Source organism: Neolamprologus brichardi, chromosome 1, assembly GCF_056152115.1.
Source record: "Neolamprologus brichardi isolate AB-2024 chromosome 1, ASM5615211v1, whole genome shotgun sequence".
Classification (NCBI taxonomy): domain Eukaryota; kingdom Metazoa; phylum Chordata; class Actinopteri; order Cichliformes; family Cichlidae; genus Neolamprologus; species Neolamprologus brichardi.
Window position 1 is genome coordinate 43,522,373 of NC_142104.1, and position 18,595 is coordinate 43,540,967.

The following is an 18,595-nucleotide window of genomic DNA, read 5'->3' on the forward strand; positions in this document are numbered from 1 at the left end:
TTTCAGAAGTAAACTTCTCTCATGCTGCCCATTATGTAAATCTGTAATCTGTATAGATTTCACTATAATCTAAAAAAATAGGTCTATAATTTTTCATGCAAAGACATAAAACATTAAGTCGTGACTATGGCATCCTGCTAGTATGTGTCTCTGCCTCTTCGACATCCCCTAAAATCAGCTTATTAACATGTATATGCTGTCCTCGCCCTGAGTCTCTTAGTTTCACCAGCTAGACAGCGAGATAACGATGCTCCAATAACCAGACTTATTTTCCTTTTTGCGCTGATTTATTGAAGAATGGCCTCTGACCATTGCCTTCTCTTTGACCATCGTAAAACTGAAAGTACAAAATACTGTATTAGCTAACTAACATTGTAAACTAGCTTGTTACACTCTTACTGCAAGCTAACAAGATAAAACTTTCAAATGTACAAATTATCGAACCATTTTTACACAAAACAAAAGATAATAATTATTTTATCGACACTCATACTTACAGACATATCTTGTCCAAGGCAACAACATTTTAAGGTCCGTATTAGCTTAGAACGATAACATTACGGTATCACTTTCCGCCATCTTTTATTTCTTCTTCACGTTCTCATTTTTTCCCTTCCCAAAGTAACCGAACCCATATTACAAAGCAGCCACTAGAGGGAGCTCTAGGGCAGCTTACAACTATAATATCCAATTTAAGTTATAAAAGGCAGAACAATAGAGATACTATTAATAATATGTATATATCAGGCCCCAAAGTATTTAGACATTGACACAATTTTTTTTATAGTTTTGCCTCTGTACACCATAGTAGTGAATTTCAAATTATTTCAAAGCTTTTAACTGTATTTTAAATATGAGGGCCAAAGACAGGAAGCTATCACTGGGCCGATAAAACAAAATACAAATATTAGAAAGAACTCCAAAAATTTAGGGGTGGTCAAATCAACACTTTGGTACATTCAAATAAGAATGAAGGCACTCACAACACCAAGAAACTTGAAAGGCCACAAGACAATGAAAGTGAACAATGACAAAATGATTTCCATGGTTTAGAAAAACAAAAGCATAACATCTAGCTAAGTCAAGAACACTCTCAAGGCAAGAGACACCGAAATTAAAGAGGGTTTACAATAGGGGGGGAATCGATACTATGTAGTATGGTGATATTTTGTTTGCTAATAATGTATCGATACAGGGACAGCAGAAATCGATACTTTGTTACAAAAAGGTTTTTGTGCTCTGACTTCAGAGCATGTTGATCCTTTTTCTGAGCAAGACATTACTTCACTGTCCAAATGTGTTTAACTTGTTTTTGGCAGCAATAAACATGACAGTTTACTTATTTTAATTTAAGACATGTTTTATTTTAATTAAGTTTAAAACTTTTTTATTTAATGTAAAATTATATTTTGTTTTAATTTACTTTCAAATTCTTCAGTTGCTGAAGGGGCTGCATAGTTTTCATAAACTGCATAGTTCAGAATAGCTATAATTGTACCAGATGGTTGATTCAGTTAAGTTGGACTAGACTGTAATACAAACCGTTCAGTTTGTCAACAATAAAACTAAAATGAGAGAAAGACTGAGTGTGAGACTTTGATATTAGAGAAAATGAATATTGATAAAGTTTACCTTTATGTACAGAATCTGAATATCGCAAAATATTTTAAAAAATTGCAATAATATCGTATCGTGGGATGTATGGTGATTCCCACCTCTAGTTTACAACAAGGTGCAAGCCACTGGTTACACAAGAACAAGAGGGCCAGATTAGACTTCTCCAGAAAACATCTAACAGAGTGTACATATTTCTGAAAAAAATATGTTTGACAGATGAACAAGATTAACTAGTACCAAAATGACGAGAAGAGAAATGTGTGGCAGAGAAAAGGAACAGCTCGTGATCCAAAACATGCTAAATTATCTGTCAAACATGGTAGAGACAAAGTTTGTATTGTGGCAAAGGGAACCGAGTTATACTACGCAGATTCAACACAATGCTGCCAAACTGATCGGTCCGTGGGTTCCAACAAACAGCTGTCAATCAAGTGCCTCTTGATTTTAATATAACAAGGATTAAACATTCAGCCCTAATTTGTAGCTAAATAATCCTTAGTCAGCATTTTATCAGGGGGCAGAGATATGTAAAGACGGTATCATTTTCCCCTGTTCGACAACACTAGTGTTCTGTGGAGAGCACTGACATTTGTAATCCATGGAAAACAACAAAATGTAATCTGCTGTAACACAAAAGCTGATTGTTATTGTTGTCCTTTTTCATTATAGGCCTCCACCTTTTCTTGGTGGTCCTAGTGGTACCTGCAGATCCAAGTCCTACCATCACATGGTGTACAATTCTCCACCTCACTGTTCTGACAGCATTCACTCTGACCCCTTGTGCAGGAAGACTGTACATTCTGTTCATCCAGTTGAAGCTGCTGGGATCATTGCTGCTCAGAGTTATAGAGGACGCCGTGGTCACACCACCCGCTATGTGATTGTCAATGAGCATGAACCCAGGAAAAAGTTGCTGCGCTCAGCCACACGGGTCCCACGCCATTATTTCATGGAGGAACCCACAGAGATCATGGAACTGTACCCACGTAATGTCAGACGCTACACACCACGCAACGCTCACAGTAAACCACGTCCTCACCAGTCCCACGCATCACAGCAACATCCAAGTGAAGAGGATGAGGAGGAAGACCAAGGGAAAGGCAGGAGAAAGATGTCACTAGGGAAAACTCATCGGCCCCGCTCGCCGTCTAACCTCCAACAGCCAGCACATTTCTACATTGGTGACCGTCTAGAAACCTACATAACTATATCTAAAGAAAACCACACAGCTCAAGGAAGATATGGGGCTCAAGACGTAGATGAAGAGGAGAATGGAGTGGGAGAAATAGCCTGTGGAGATGAAGAGTCACACTCTGAGTTACAGGCTAATGTGAGAGTAGTTGACCCTCTTCTTCTGCAAACCAGATGTCACATTCATTCCCCGAGAAGACAGTATCTGCCTCAAACTCGGGCCAGGCATGTTGAGCCTCATGTGAAGTCCAAGTCAAAGCAAAAGCTGGAGAATGTGCAGACTGAGTCAGACTCAGCTTCCCTGGCCTCTAGCAGTGACCAGCAGAATAGCAGCAATGACCAGTATATTCAGGTTATCCACAACAAGGAGCGCTATTTGAAGTCTGGAGCCAGGCAAGGACAAATGGCCAAAAAGAAATCCAAAACCAGCTTTGATCTAAAAATCACTGAATCAAATGATCTGGTCTGCTCCAATGTTTGAAATGTTGGTTTCTGTTAAATAATATATGTAGCATTAGGCATTAACTGACACTCTGCACTGAAAGCACACAAAAATGTCCTTTCCTTTCTGTGTTTGTGTGATTCCATATCCTTTTGATGCTGTTAAATAATTGCACTATTGTGGAAGTGCAAAGAACAATAGAAGAATGTGTCTACTTGTGTAACATCAGCAATAAAAACATAAACAACTTAAATAATTACATTTGGTTGCCTTTTATTATAGATAGATAGATAGATAGATAGATAGATAGATAGATAGGTCGGATACAATTTTATCTATCTGACTAAAATACCCAGCTTAATTTGCTGTAATCACGGAAGAGGGTGTTCACGGGTGTGTGTGAAGCTGGAGACATTTCTATGAGGACTGAGGGACTTCAAAATAAGATAGATGTGAGCTTGCTCTCCCTAAATCAAAAGTATATCACTTTATTAAAAGCCACTGGGCTTTTTATCACGGGAATACTGGAATCACGTTTTCAAAAAGTTCACTGAAATCTATTTGTTAACGTTTAATGAATGAATGAGAAGTAATTAAATAAGGTTTAAAGGTGTTTTATTTTGAAAGCTCCCGGAAGTTTATTGTTTTCGATGACGCGATATCTCAATAACTGATTCCGGTGCTTTATTTGTACTTTGGGGAAATTAATTGTGCAAAATTACAATTTTAATGCTTTAAATCAGGCAGGGACAGAAAGTCACACCAGCCTAAGCCAATGGAGCATCGTTGCTCAGCCATGCGGCCGCTGCGCAGCTCGTCTCATTCATTCCGGCTAACGCTAGCTCTGTAGCGGCGGTCCACACTAACCTGACCAGGCTTTGCGTTTCTAGCCTTCGTTAGGTACTTTTAGCCGCTGGACCTGACTTGTATTGTTAAGATCCAGCGTGACTTCAGTTTTGTGTTTCCCGTCAGCTATTTAATCATCTCCTTTGCATTAGGTGAGCAAGATTAATTGTTATTCCCAAAAATGGATTATGAACATAAAGCGAAAGCAGTGGCCGACTGCTTGATGAGCTACAGGAAGGATGAGTCTGGATGGAAAGTCTGCAAGAAATCGGTAAATGTTTCTTACATCCTCATATGAGCTCAACACTATTTCCCTACATTTTCGAGATACCTGCTGTTCTCTGGTCTAGTGGGTTAACTGACGTGGCCCGCGTCGGTAGTTCAAAGTTCACAAACGTTAGTTTGGATTTCTAACTTGAAAGCTTAGCTGATAACATTGTGCATCCCATTCATTCACCACAGAGAAGTTAAACGTGTGTTTTACTACTGACTGTACTGACTACAGCTAAATAGTAGACAAAGAACACATATTGGTCGTTTCTCAGTACCAAAGTACGCAAGTCCGGACTTTCCGTACTCGTACCTGTTTGCACAGGTAGGTTCATAGTATGGACCCGTTTCTACTGCAGCTCCTCTGGATAAATCTGCACTGAGTCCTAATCATCTGAACCCTATGCACAGTACTCTGTGAATTTTATTTCTTATTTCAAAAGCATATCGATTCTCCTTCAGCCTCCTCATTTATCTGAATTGCCTCGCTGTTTTCAGAGACGCAATTTAGTTTGCATTGAATTTCTGAGTCTCTAATTCACATTCTCTGCTGGTTTTCACTGAAGTGAACTACCTGCATCTTTGTATAGAAATTACAGTGCATTGTTAGATCATGACAGTAATTTGCCTCACATAGTAAATCTGTCCCATATCTATAAAAATCTTATTTTCTCATATTTTACTTTTGTCGTTTAGTGGAACTTCTTTCCTCCTCCCTGTTAAGAGTTTCTGTAACTGCAGTAAAATCCCCTCCGTCCATCACTGATCCCAGCTGACTTGTACTGAAGTAAAAAATAAATCCCAAAGACTAAAACTACAGGAAAGTGCGTTACCGATGAACACTGATTATACAGAACGTTAAGCACATTTCTATCAGTGAATGTAAATCATAATGTTGAGCTGATGGAGAAACAACTCAACAAGAAGTTTTTATTCCAGCAGTGTGATGTTCAGAGTTCAGCTGTGACTTTAACAAACTGTTGTTAAAAACTCTAAATATATCAAGAATTTATGCTACGATTTCCTTGATCTGAGAAATTGTTTATTATGTCTGTTGCAATGAATTATGGGACACCGCTCCCACCTTTTAATAAAGGATGGTCCGGTGTATCTGCTAATGGAAGCAGTGAAACTCCTTTCTTTATTATTTGGAGAATTGGAACAGCTCTTGTTAAGGCTGCCACACAGATACTTCTGTTTTCTGGTAGGCGGTGACATTCTACTTTATTTAACAAAAATTCAAAAGAAAAAACAGGAATACAGAGGAAGTCTAGACGTCATGGTTTCCTAGTAGCAGGCGATTCATGCACATCCATTTAAGGTTTTGTAAGTGAGTTGTTACTTCTATTTTTAGACATTTGTATAAAAGTTAAAAATTGAGGTTAAATGATCACAATTCAGGTTTGGATTTACACATCTGTCAAATTGCTTTGTATTTGTATGTGGATTGGAATTTGTGAGTCCTCAGAAGTTAGACAGAAATCACTGTACACTGTACAGTACGTGACTGTAGGTCAGGAGCAGGTCATCTGTTAATCGAAAGCTTGGCAGTTCGATACCTGGCTGCTCCAAGGTGCATGCCAAATATCCTTCGACAAGATACTAACCCCAAATTCTCTGATGCACATCGATGTGTGAATGTGTGTGAATGTTAGATAGAAAGTTGTTAAATATAGAAAAAAGAGAAAAAATGTATCATGCGTAAATCTTATGCATTTGTAACACTGAGGTAAATCTCTCTGCTAGCAGAGACCTGGCAGATTGCTCGCAGTCTTTTGTGGGTAAGTCTACTGGTAGAAATCATCTACAGGGTTTATTTAAGCTGATGCTAGCTGAGAGCAGAAAACGTTTAACTTAGTGATGAATTCAGATGACAAACTTCATCTTTAGTTATTAAGCTAATATCAATGTTAGCCTAGAAGAGTAGGATCAACATCAAAGTGTTCCACACTACCTGGTTTATCCATATTCAAATGTACAGAGATTCGTTAGCATATACCTTGTTCAGAGGATGATCCACAGGGATATTCAACCGTAGTGTTCCCCCATCTGCAGCTACGCACCGACTGAAGAACATTAACCTTTAGAGGTTAATGTGTGGGGTTTGTAACTTGTAAATCTATGTTTTCTAATAGAGGGTTGATGAACTGGTCTGTTTATTTAGAAAAAGAAATGGGAACAGAGTGGAAGCCCAGATGTCCCAGTTTTCCTATGGGACTTGAACATAACATACATTTGTGGATCTCATGTATTTTAGACACACGTATGCACAAGAAGCTTTTGTGCAACTCCAATTCAAAAAGTTGCACGCAGATGATCGCTATTTATTTTAAATGTGTGCATCAAGTTTGGATGGACACATTTGTAAAATTGTTTTTTTTTGTATGTGAATTGAAGCACACATTTGTGTGTACCCGAAGGTTACACACAAATCACTGTGCACATTTGTAAATCATTTGTGTATCATATACATGTGTAACTCTTCATGCAAATTTCTCTGCATAGTTTTTCAACAAACCTGACACAGTTATAACCAAATGCTGTTCACAGTTATTGTTCCGTTTTCTTTGGCAGAACGATGTCATTGTGTCGTGGCGACCCTCGTCGGAGTTCCCGGGGAATCTGTGAGAAATCTGTCTTTTTTCACTTCTTTTGCACCGTTGGTTTCCTGACGTATTAAGCACACATCAAATATACAGATCAGTGCTTTTCTGGAGAAAACAATGCTGTGCAGGTGTAAGAATAAAAACAGGCATAAGGATAATAGTGACTTCTTAAACATGTCAAACCAGAAATGCCTCAGAAAAACGTTTGTGCTTGTTGGGGTTCCTGGAATATTGTTTTTTTTGCACTTCTTTTCATCAGTAACTGTAATCCTACATTTATCTGTGGAGGATTTTATTCAACTTCTAGTTTAACTCAGATAAAACAATAGAGTAGTGTGTGTTCTTGACTTTAAAGTGCAGGTATCAAGGGGAATCTACCAGTTCATGGTGGAAATTCCCTTTTCAGTGCAGCTGGCCAAACGATAAGGAACCACTTACTGGTTAAGAGACACAGACTGACAGTGGACAGCATATACTCAGTTTCTTAAGATAAAACTAACTCATTGTTTCTGCCAGGGGCAGCACAAAAGTGACCCTCTGGGACTGATTTTTAGTTTTAGTGTTCTTATTTTCCACCAACTTATCAGTTATGTTACTAGTTAGCTAACAGAAACCAATGCAAGTCTATTGACTGCAACCAGCCAACAAACCCATTGATGTCACATTCTGTTCTGCCACAAGATGGCATTAAGTCATTCAAGTTTTTAAAACACGTTTATTTCTTAAGTGCAGCTACATAGACAGTTTTACATCTGTCTGTTTTTGAGGGCAGAGCTCCACGGTGTAAATTAGCCTTTATACATGAAGTGTTTCGTGTCCACTTTAACCTCCTGGCGTCCACATATGTGGACATCACATTTTGGGTTGTCTAGACCAAAATACAAAGTTTTGCTCTGGGGCGTGATATCCACGTACGAGGACATAAAACTACCGCTGTTCTGTTGAAATTTAAAGTGAATGTCCTCATATGTGGATCTCATCTTTCTCAGAAACAAATATTAAAAAAACCAAAACATCTAATTCTTTGTTTTTACATTCATCAGGTCCTAAAGAGAAATGAAAAACGAAATGAAAGAGTTTGTGTCTTAGGAGGTTAAATATGTGTGAAATATAAATGATTTCATTACACTGGCCTCATAATGAAAGCTTGTAAAGTTACAGCAGATCATTATTACTTATCCTAACGTTTGATGACGATATGAACCTCAGAATTGGCAAATAGCTGAACTGCATTGCATCAATCAGAGTGTATTATTATGCTGAGTTCTTTTATTCGTATAGCACAAGTGTACAACAACAGTTGTTTCAATGTTCTTTACAACATAAAGTAAAGACCCTACAAAATGATCCAACAATCCTCTTTAAGCCAGAAACTGGTTACAGATGGGAGGAAAAGCTGGACTCAGCAAAGACACTGGTTGGGTGTAAGGGTAGAAATGGCTGCTCTCAAATTAGATATCTTTTATTTTAAATTGATAATTTCATAGCTCCTGTTTAAAGGAATCAGTTTGGAGCTGGTGAGTCTACTTTACATACTTACATGTAGAGCTTTAATAATGCTCAGTGCATCACCTGCATGCGAATGTTTTTGCAAGTCGCATTTATAACAGAGTGTTTTGCTTCTGTTGTCTGTGTGCGTAGGTCAACTTGTTTTCTTATACAGCAGTGTGGTAGTCCTGCCTTCATAATCTTCTCTCCTGACTGTGTGCCATTATCTGATTACACTGGCAGTTATAAGGGTGACGGGATTGTCAACGGCACTCCTGACAAAGTGTGGGAATGTCTTAAACCGGTACCCAACGGACTCAGAGTCAAGTGGGACAACAATGTGAAAAGGTTTGAGGTTCTGGAACAAATTACAGAGGTGTGTTATTTCTGTCTCCTTTCTGTTCAAACAATGTTTTGTGATTATTATCATTATTATTATTTATTTAACCGTAGAGTTTTCATGTACACTGAAGCTGAAGTTTGCACAAAAACAAATGGTTTTTTTTTTTAATTTACAGTATTTTTCTTTAATAACAAAAGACTGAATATCACCCAAAAATCCAGAAAAAAACATCACATAAAGGTTATAAATTGATTTGCATGCCTTTAAATTCACTGAGATAAGTATTTGATCCCATACAAATCAACCAGAATTCAGTCTCCCACAGATTAGTCATTCAACAACATACTACTGATCTCAACGTGATGATGAAATGAGATCGATGAAAATGACACCTGTTGGTGCAAATATTTGGAAATGGAAGAAATATAAAACGACAACCAGTCTCTCTGGCTGCAGGAACGTGAAAGATAAGAAATGTCTCCTGCCCATCATTGTATATGACTCTATTAGAGAAATGACATGTTGTAATTGTTAAAACACAGAATCCAAACGTGTCTGTGATTTTACTCATAGTTAACTGCTTCTTACAGGTTGCTCTATTCAGGGCCTTGGGGCCTACTTTTCCAGACCACTGTATCCTGACCCAGTTAGTTACCAGCTGCACGAATTTAGAGGAGAGCTACTGATAACTGTGTGACTGAGAGGATGCTTGAGCATAGGAACACTGGCAAATGTTCAGATGGAGCAGGGTTGACAAACAGAGTAAATTTGCAATAATTTCAAGCAAACTTTCTGACTTTGTCATTATAGGATGTTGTGTGTGGAGGTTCGGGGTAAAAATACTTTAATTAAAGGTTGAACCATGATAAACATGTAAAGCACTGCGAATACTTTCTGGATGAACTGATATCAAAATGTATCATATTTGTTCTTTGTTAAGCTTTGTTGAGTTCGTCCCCTTGTCGTCTCTCGTGCAGGACATCTCCATCTGCCGAACAGTCACGCCCTCTGCAGCTATGGGCATCATAGCACCACGAGACTTTGTAGATGTTATTTTAATTAAGCAATACGAAGATGGCAGCATTTCTTCAAATGGTGCGTAATGACTCAACTCTTCTTGTACTTCTGTCTTTTTTTACTCTCTGAGGTTGATTGTGATGCGCACTTAAGCACCATTTTTGCTTCCAGAAGTGAGTGCATGGCTCTTTGAGATGTTATTGTGGGATAAATCGTGGGAGAAATAATTATCTGATCGCCTGTAAACCTGCACAGAAATGAGCAGCGTTGACAGCTTCAGCACCGTGCTGACCCAATCGTGTGGCTAGATTAGAGCCAAGTCAGGTTAGTTTGAGGCACACAGTTTCCGGTGCCACTCAACACGTCGTCCACCTCTCAGTTTTTGTAAGCTGGGTTCAAGAAACGAGTGATTGATCTTGAAGGTTTTTTGCACCGTTTTAGTTACATTTTAGCAAAGAAGCTCAGAGACGTACAGATGCACAAGCCTCGGCCTCCAGTTTTGACAACAACGACAGTGTCGCTACTGTCTGAGCAGCGACACTTATGGTTATACCTACATTGTTATATACCGCAGCAGCTTTCTGCAGTGTAATGGTGGGTATAAATACAAGTGTCTGTGAAATGAGGTTTCAGCAGAGGGCAAAGTGACCGTTACAGTGAGTATACTGTGGCCTTTAAGGTGCCAATATCCCCTCTGCTGTGGTTGCTTCGCTCGCCGCCCCACAGATGCAGTCATTTATACCCGCCAATAAGGCACGAGAAGACGCTGCAGTTTTCTCCTAAATGATAGGATCGCCTCTCAGATAATATTGCATCATACTTGCCGATAAAGTCGAGAAGTCAAAACCAGAAGCCGGGACTTTGTCAAGTGGTTGTTTTTTGCAAAGTTCCTCCCACAAACTCAAATTTTTAAACGGTTGCAACATCTTCCTCTGTGTCAGTATATCTCTGAAAACGGTGGTTAAAAAACCTGCACGATCGTACACTTCTCTTCAACGCAGCAGGTTACCAAAAAAAAAAAAAAAGTGCACGACCAGCCGACGTACCACAAAAATGATGTCTTGCAACGCAGGATGTGATGTGAAAATCGCCATGTGACACAAGCAACACAGTGAGCATAAAAACAGGCTTAGGAGGAGCAGCCAGGAGCGGTGTGTGTTTGTGCTGCTGCAGCCGTACACACCAGCTCGTACAGAGCAGTACAACAGTCCTCTGACAGACAGCCAAAGGTCTAAAGACGACGACACTTGGTAATAGAGGTGGGAATCACCATACATCCCACGATACGATATTATCACAATACTTAACGCACGATATGATATTATTGCAATTTTTTAAAATATTTTGCGATATTCAGATTCTGTACATAAAGGTAAACTTTATCAATATTCATTTTCTCTAATATCAAAGTCTCACACTCAGTCTTTCTCTCATTTCAGTTTGATTGTTGACAAACTGAACGGTTTGTATTACAGTCTAGTCCAACTTAACTGAATCAACCATCTGGTACAATTATAGCTATTCTGAACTATGCAGTTTATGAAAACTATGCAGCCCCTTCAGCAACTGAAGAATTTGAAAGTAAATTAAAACAAAATATAATTTTACATTAAATAAAAAAGTTTTAAACTTAATTAAAATAAAACATGTCTTAAATTAAAATAAGTAAACTGTCATGTTTATTGCTGCCAAAAACAAGTTAAACACATTTGGACAGTGAAGGAATGTCAGGATTCTTGCTCAGAAAAAGGATCAACATGCTCTGAAGTCAGAGCACAAAAACCTTTTTTGTAACAAAGTATCGATTTCTGCTGTCCCTGTATCCATACATTATTAGCAAACAAAATATCACCATACTACACAGTATCCATTTTTCCCCCACCCCTACTTGGTAATGTAAAGATGTTTGACAAAGAAGCAGAGTGGTGTACGCAAAGGCAGCTAACTTTATGAATCATTTTTATTATTTTAAGCAGTGCTGTCCATGTGCAATGCACAGTTGACTTTTACCTGCACAATGCAGCGCATGAACAGACTCGGACAAATTCTCCCTGACGGTGATGTCACAGATGTCGACTTTATTGTAAAAGACATGATAACAGTAGAGTTGAAAATACTGGCTTTAACTGGACGATTAAAGCAGCTCACCTACTCGCTGGCCATAAAGTCAATTCAGTTTTTGTCATGAATCGCTGTGTGGCAGGCAGGAGCTTGGACCAAATGCAGGACTTTATTTTTATTTTGGCTGTAAAACTCTTCATACAGAAAACAACCTGAAAACGAGGAACTAGAAATACGAACGTAAATATATACACTGAGACGCTGGAAACCAGAGCTAGGAACTACAAGGAGCACAGAAGGAAAAACAGCGTATTGAGGGTACGACGCGACAACAAGCAGGGGAAGACAGAGGACTGAAATACACAACAGAGAAATCAGGGAATGGGAGACTGGAAGGAAACACAGCTGGAAATAATCAGGCAGACAAGACGGGGACAGCGATGGGGTGATATGGTACTGCAAGCTCATTAAGATAAGATGGGGCCTGATTATTTAAGACAGGGGTCCACAATCCCAGTCCACAAGGGCCGGTGTCCCTGCAGGTTTTAGACGTGTCCTTGATCCATCACAGCTGATTTAAATGAATAAATTACCTTGTCAACACGTCTTGAAGTTCTCCAGAGGCTGGTAATGAACTAATCATGTGATTCACGTGTGTTGACCCAGGGTGAGATCTAAAACCTGCAGGACACCGGCCCTCGTGGACTGGGATTGGGGACCCCTGATTTAAGACCTTGTATGTGAGGAGCAGGATTTTGAATTCTGGATTTAACAGGAAGCCAAAACAGGAGAAATCTGCTCTCTCTTTCTAGTCCCTGTCAGTACTCTTGCTGCAGCATTTTGGATTAGCTGAAGGCTTTTCAGTGAGTTTTTTGGACATCCTGATAATAATGAATTACAGTCGTCCAGCCTGGAAGTAATAAATGCATGAACTAGTTTTTCAGCGTCACTCTGAGACAGGATATTTCTAACTTTAGAGATGTTGCACAAATGGAAGAACGCAGTCTTACATATTTGTTTAATATGTGCGTTGAAGGACATATCCTGGTCAGAAACAGACATAATAAATAAATGAATAGGACATCAGAGAAATGTATAGAAGAAAATAACTGAGGTAAAATCACGATATTAATCAGCCTGTTCTGAAGATGCCATCAGTTTTAGATCAGTGGAGCTACGATGCAACGAACTGATGCAAAATATGCTGTTACTTTGTTCATATGTGTGAGACATGCAGTAGCATTTTTATTGTGATGAGGTTAAAGGACACGTTTACATTGTTACAATCTAATATTCTCAAAAATGTTATGAATCTTTGATTTATTCTCACTTGGACCTGTATAAACAGACTCATGTGCTTCTTTTGTGTGATATCAAAAAGCTACCAATACAATTCACCCGAGCTGCGCTCCCCAGTCTGGCTACGTGAGAGGATTCAACCATCCCTGTGGTTGCATCTGTGTCCCCGTCTCAGGGTGAGTAACTAAACAATACGTTTCATTTGTGTGTGTTTGTGTGTGTGTTAAAAGTTTTTCTTTGTCCCCCTTGTGTTTTTCCAGAGAGCCCAACAAAACCCAGGTGCTGACTTTTTTCCAAACAGACCTCGGAGGCTACCTCCCTCGCTCTGTGGTCGACTCGTTCTTCCCCTCCAGCATGGCCGAGTTCTACAGCAACCTGGCCAAGTCTGTTAAATCACTCAAGGACTTTTGACACAAAGAGTTCAATTCCTGCCTGAGGGCTGCTCACGAGTAGTTCAGATGTTCATGCCATTTTTAACAGTCAACAGTAACGACCAAGCTCAGATTATCAGACGATCACATGAACATAGACGTATTTGTACACGTGTTAAAAGCATGAAAAACATTCCTTTTCTATGAGAATAGTGTGGCATTAGACATTTCCTCTTCTTACTTGCGTGTATAGTAAACATGCACATTGCACGGCTCTTAGTCAACTTATGCTGATATCGTTTATTGGTTTTAACTTCATACCTCACATTTACAGCTGGTAAAAGAAGTATGAAACACATCACCAATGTTTCAAGTAAATATGTTTCTAAAGTTCCTATTGACCCTCAAACGTTTACTGTGTGTAACAACCCAGTTAATCCACACATGCAAAGAAATCAAACCATAGATGTCCATAAAGTTATTTATAATAACAAAAAGGGGCAGAGGTTAAACGGGGGTGGCTGTAGCTCAGGTGGTAGAGCAGGTCATCTACTGATCGGAAGGTTGGTGGTTCGATTCCTGGCTTCCCCCAGTCTGCATGCCAAATATCCTTGGGCAAGATACTAAACATGAGAGGTTTTTGGACAAACCCCAAATTGCTCTCCGATGCATCCATCGGAGTATGAATGTGTGTGTGAATGTTAGCTATGAAGCACTTAGAAAGATGTGCTTGTGTGAATGGGTGAATGCACGAGTTGTGTAAAGCGCTTTGAGCTCAGATGAGTAGAAAAGCGCTTTATAAGAACCATTTACCGTTTAAACACGTGAAGAAAGTCATGACAGCGACTGAAATCCATCAGTAATTAGTTCATTAGTTTATTCATTAGTAATTAGCAATCCTGCCACTCAGTTAATTGCACTCAGTGCAAATTAATATGAGCTTGTTCAGTCCCACCTGATGGCTTATAAAAAGTAACATTACCAAGGTGTCACACAAGAATCTCATGATGCTCTGCAGGACTTTATTGTTGCAAAAGTTACAGGTTACAGAAGAGGTTTTAAAATACTGAAGGTTCCAGTGAGCACTGTTGGGACCATAATCTGACCAAAAACCAGCCACAACCAGGTGATTCCAGCAACATTTCAGACAGAGGAGTGAAAAGAATAATCAGAAGAGTTTTCCAGCAGTGAAGGACCACTTCTGGAAAGCTGGAAAACACCTGGAATCAGTAGGTACTGTTATTTCAAAGAAAAAATGAATGCATTCCACCCCCATGGCCTGTATCCATGTTCACTAGGGATGGGTATCGTTTAGGTTTTATCCGATACCGGTGCCAAACCGGTACTTTTGAAACGGTGCCGGTGCTCAAACCGGTGCTTAAAGAATGGAGAACACAAAATTGGTCCAAAAACCTCTCATGTTCAGCTGTTTTTTTGTAAAAAGATAACAATGTTAGCCTTTTCTGCAGCTATGGGGCATATATGGTATCACTCTTAGCTGGAAGCAGCTTAATCAATGGAAAAAACACAAACTTTGTCCAAAAACCTCTCATGTTTAACTGTTTTCCACTTTTTCTTTGGTCATTTTAGCCTTTTTGTCCAGGGTGAAGGGAGTATCTGCCATCAAACAAGAAGACAGCCGCATGTAGCTATGATGGTGTTTGCTAGTTCACCTTACATGCATTAATGTAATAACGTGGTTAGCCTACTCAACGTAAATTACACACGAACAACATTAAGCTACTCACGCAGAGAAGAACGGCTGCTGCTGCATCATCATCATCATCATTTCTGCTACACTGGCAGGGCTAGGGGCCAGGACTCTCCTCTTCGGGTTTTTGGGGGATGTTGCTAACTCCGGGTCGATAACAGGCACCACACCCACAGTAGATGTGCTCGATGTGAGGTCTCGCAGCAAGCTATCAAATACGGCGCATTTCTCTGCTTTTAAAAAAACGCTATGCGTCGCCAGGTGTTTCATCTGATTTGAGGTGTTACTTTCTTTGACAGTATCACAGTATCAGCTTAAAGCACTTGTTGCAGCTGCTGAGTTTGCATCTTTTGCTGTGAAGTACAGCCAGACTTTGACCGCTTCGCCTTGGGCATTTTTAATCTGTAGCTCTGCTCTAAAAGAACGTACGTACCTGGACCCGCCTACTATCCTCGGAAACGTAAAATGATTGGCTAGAATCCAAAGTGTATGACAGCTCAGGAAAAAAAGCACCGAAATGTGCGCTGCTTTTCGGTCTGGTTACTACCGTTTATGTCAGAACCGGTGCCATCATGGCACCGGATACCGGTGCCCATCCCTAATGTTCACCATGCGTAGCTTCATTGCTGAATAAAAAGCATGTTGAAATACGTTTAAAGTTTGCTGGGAGAATAAAGTCTGTTCAGATGAGACCAAAACTGAACTGTTTGGATGCCATAATAGAGATCATCAGAATCAGAATACTTTATTAATCCCGAAGGAAATTATGGAAAATTATAAAATTATTATCATCATCATCATATTATCCAAGAAACGCTACACCAAAGTGAAGTTTGGCGACAGGAACATCAAGGTGTGGGGCTGTTTTTCCAGCATGCTTCATATAAGTAAATGAAGGATGTGTGGGGGAATGAGACTCTTGATAAGAATCTGCTGGTTAAAGACTGTTTATGGGGAAGAGGGGGCCAAAACTCCCAGCAATGCATAGTTTTTCATCTTGAAGCTGTCGTCACCAACAAAGGCTTCTGGATAAATTTCAGTAACCATGTTCAACACTTACACATCATTTTCTGACATTAGATTTATTTGCATGTGTGGAGTGGATGGGCTGTTACTGACATCTGTTAGGATTTCATGACAGTAACACTGTTACAAATATTTACTTAAAGAAACGAGTGACATTTTCTATACTTATTTTACCCGCTTGTTCGTGTTGTACTTGAATTCCTGTGGTTTTGTTCACCTGCAAACGATGAATATCTACCTCTTCTATCAGTTATACTAAAACGATAAAGTATACATTGGAATTCGTGGGGAGCCCTTGTGAGCAAAATCTTTTTTTTTCCTTCTGGCGAAGCTAAAAGGCCTTTAAATTGGATATTTTTAATTCACCTGAGCAGAAGTGTCTTCCTGTGACTTTCATGGCTGTGTTTTCTGAAGCACAGTTTCCATTCAGTGTGACTTTGGTAGACTGGTTCAGTAATGACCAAATCAATCATATTTCATTTAGGAAAACGTAAAAAGGTTTTTCTTTTTTTTGTCAATTTTATACCAATTTATAAAACTACGACTGACATATTTGATGTAAAAAATGTTGAAAAATAACTATTGTAAGTGGCATGAGGTGATTGCATGTGTAAGATAGAATGATAAGAATAACTGCTGTGTATCAAACTGTTAAAACCCCAATTCAAAAGAAAAAGGACATGTTCGGTGACGGTGAAGTATAGGCGAGGTACGGTAAACGTCACACGTGAAACAAACATAATGATGAAATGAAAGTGAGACAGAAAATAAAAATAAGTGTCATTTATAAGATGAATATAAGAGATAAAAAACACAGATGTTAATAAACGCTGTACGCGTCCTGATATTTGGACAAAGTTTTGTTCTGATTGGCCGACCCATTAAGGAGGATATCTGAATATGGGTAATAGCTTCATCTTTTTCTGTTTTACATTCAATTTAATCTACAGAAACTACAGTAGTCTATTTGCAGTGTTTTGGGTTTTTTACAGGGAGGGGTTACAGTTTATAAATCCTAAAGACAAAAGTAAGTTTCTGAATGGAAGTGATTTTAATCTTAATTTAATCTAATTTAATTTTCAAGACAGAGTGGGGACTTTGCTCGCACTTAATAATAATGCATAATAGTGTCATACTAAGCATTATCGAGGTATTAGCAAGAGCTTAATTCACCTTTTACATTGCATTACACCGTATTTATAAATACAGCTATATTATTATGAATATGATCATGACTGATTATGATTATTGCTAGCAGAGATGTAGTATCAGTGATGGTGTACACGGTGTCAGTATACAAAACCACATACTAGGATTAATTACATATAAAAAATAAGTACTTGCTAATAGGTTAATGCTTAATAGTGTGACACTATAAAGTGCTACTGGAGCTTCACATTCATTTATCGTGTTTTGTTTCTTCAAATTCTATTGATGGAATACATGGATTAGGAATTTTTATTTCTTCAGCATTATGACAATTTTTGCCAATTTGGATTTCCTTTCTAAGAACTATAACCGACAGCATAGACAAAATCCCATTATGATCGATTAGCTACAATTATCAACACTTTAATGAACCTATACCAAGTTCAAACCGACACTTGTGTAATCGTCCCCACTGTATTCACTGATTTGAGAGGTTGTAATCACAGAGTTGTGGTTGTAATTAGTAAAAATAAATAAATATGAGTAAACTTTGAATGCAGCTCTCAGTACATTTGTGAAAACGTCAATCAACACATTTGTGAATATTTTCTGTATATCATAAAAATTTATGAAAATATTTTTCAAGTGAAAATGTCAGAATACAAGATCATTTTTTCTACACTGTTTATTCTTCAAGCTCTCACATTTCCCAACACATTTACCTTCAGGCTCTGCGGTGCCTCAAGGCCTCCCTCGTGAAATCTGTTATTGATTGTTTTGTCAAAGACATTCACACCATTGGCCTGCTGGTGTGAATGCCAGTATCCAAGACATTTTTGTGTAGAGCTCTTCCAGTGCTCATCCTGTTCCTCCTTCAATAAAGAAGCAGATAATGGTCCCGTTGATGCGTTAGGACCTGTCCAGTTCTCTGGCTGTCTCCTGCAATTTCCTTCATAATCTTGAGCAAACCTTCTGGCTGTGGCACGCATTGATGTGCTTGGAGGATTTGGACTAGCTGTGCAACATCTGTAGGGTCCAAGTTTCACTTACTATAGTTTCACTGACCCTAGCAAAATGCAAAACTGGTAAAAACCAAAACAGAAACTATGAGAAGACAAAATGTCAGTGGCCTCCGCCTGTAAAACCGCTCCTATTTTG

The 18,595-nt window shown here is 38.9% G+C and overlaps 2 protein-coding genes across 4 annotated transcripts in view; both read left to right on the forward strand.

Annotated features, from left to right (window-relative positions):
* Positions 1-3,289, forward strand: part of tmc3 (transmembrane channel like 3) — a 51,069-nt gene extending 47,780 nt beyond the window's left edge. Inside the window, exon 22 of one of the 2 annotated variants that reach the window (XM_087842846.1) lies at positions 2,287-3,289. In XM_087842846.1, the coding sequence (XP_087698972.1) occupies positions 2,287-3,289 (1,003 nt within the window). The remainder of the gene's footprint in view (positions 1-2,286) is intronic. The other variant, XM_087842857.1, reaches the window with a different exon arrangement.
* A 609-nt stretch (positions 3,290-3,898) lies between these two features.
* Positions 3,899-18,529, forward strand: stard5 (StAR related lipid transfer domain containing 5). 2 transcript variants are annotated; one of them, XM_006808083.2, is made up of 6 exons: positions 3,899-4,367; positions 6,941-6,990; positions 8,704-8,836; positions 9,781-9,898; positions 13,263-13,356; positions 13,441-18,529. In XM_006808083.2, exons 1-6 carry the CDS (start codon positions 4,278-4,280, stop codon positions 13,589-13,591), a joined length of 636 nt encoding a protein of 211 aa, XP_006808146.1. In that variant the 5' UTR covers positions 3,899-4,277; the 3' UTR covers positions 13,592-18,529. The 2 variants fall into 2 exon arrangements, with proteins under 2 accessions (XP_006808146.1, XP_087699006.1); XM_087842880.1 differs by having other exon boundaries at positions 4,273-4,367; positions 6,941-8,836.
* The last annotated feature ends 66 nt before the right edge of the window (positions 18,530-18,595 follow it).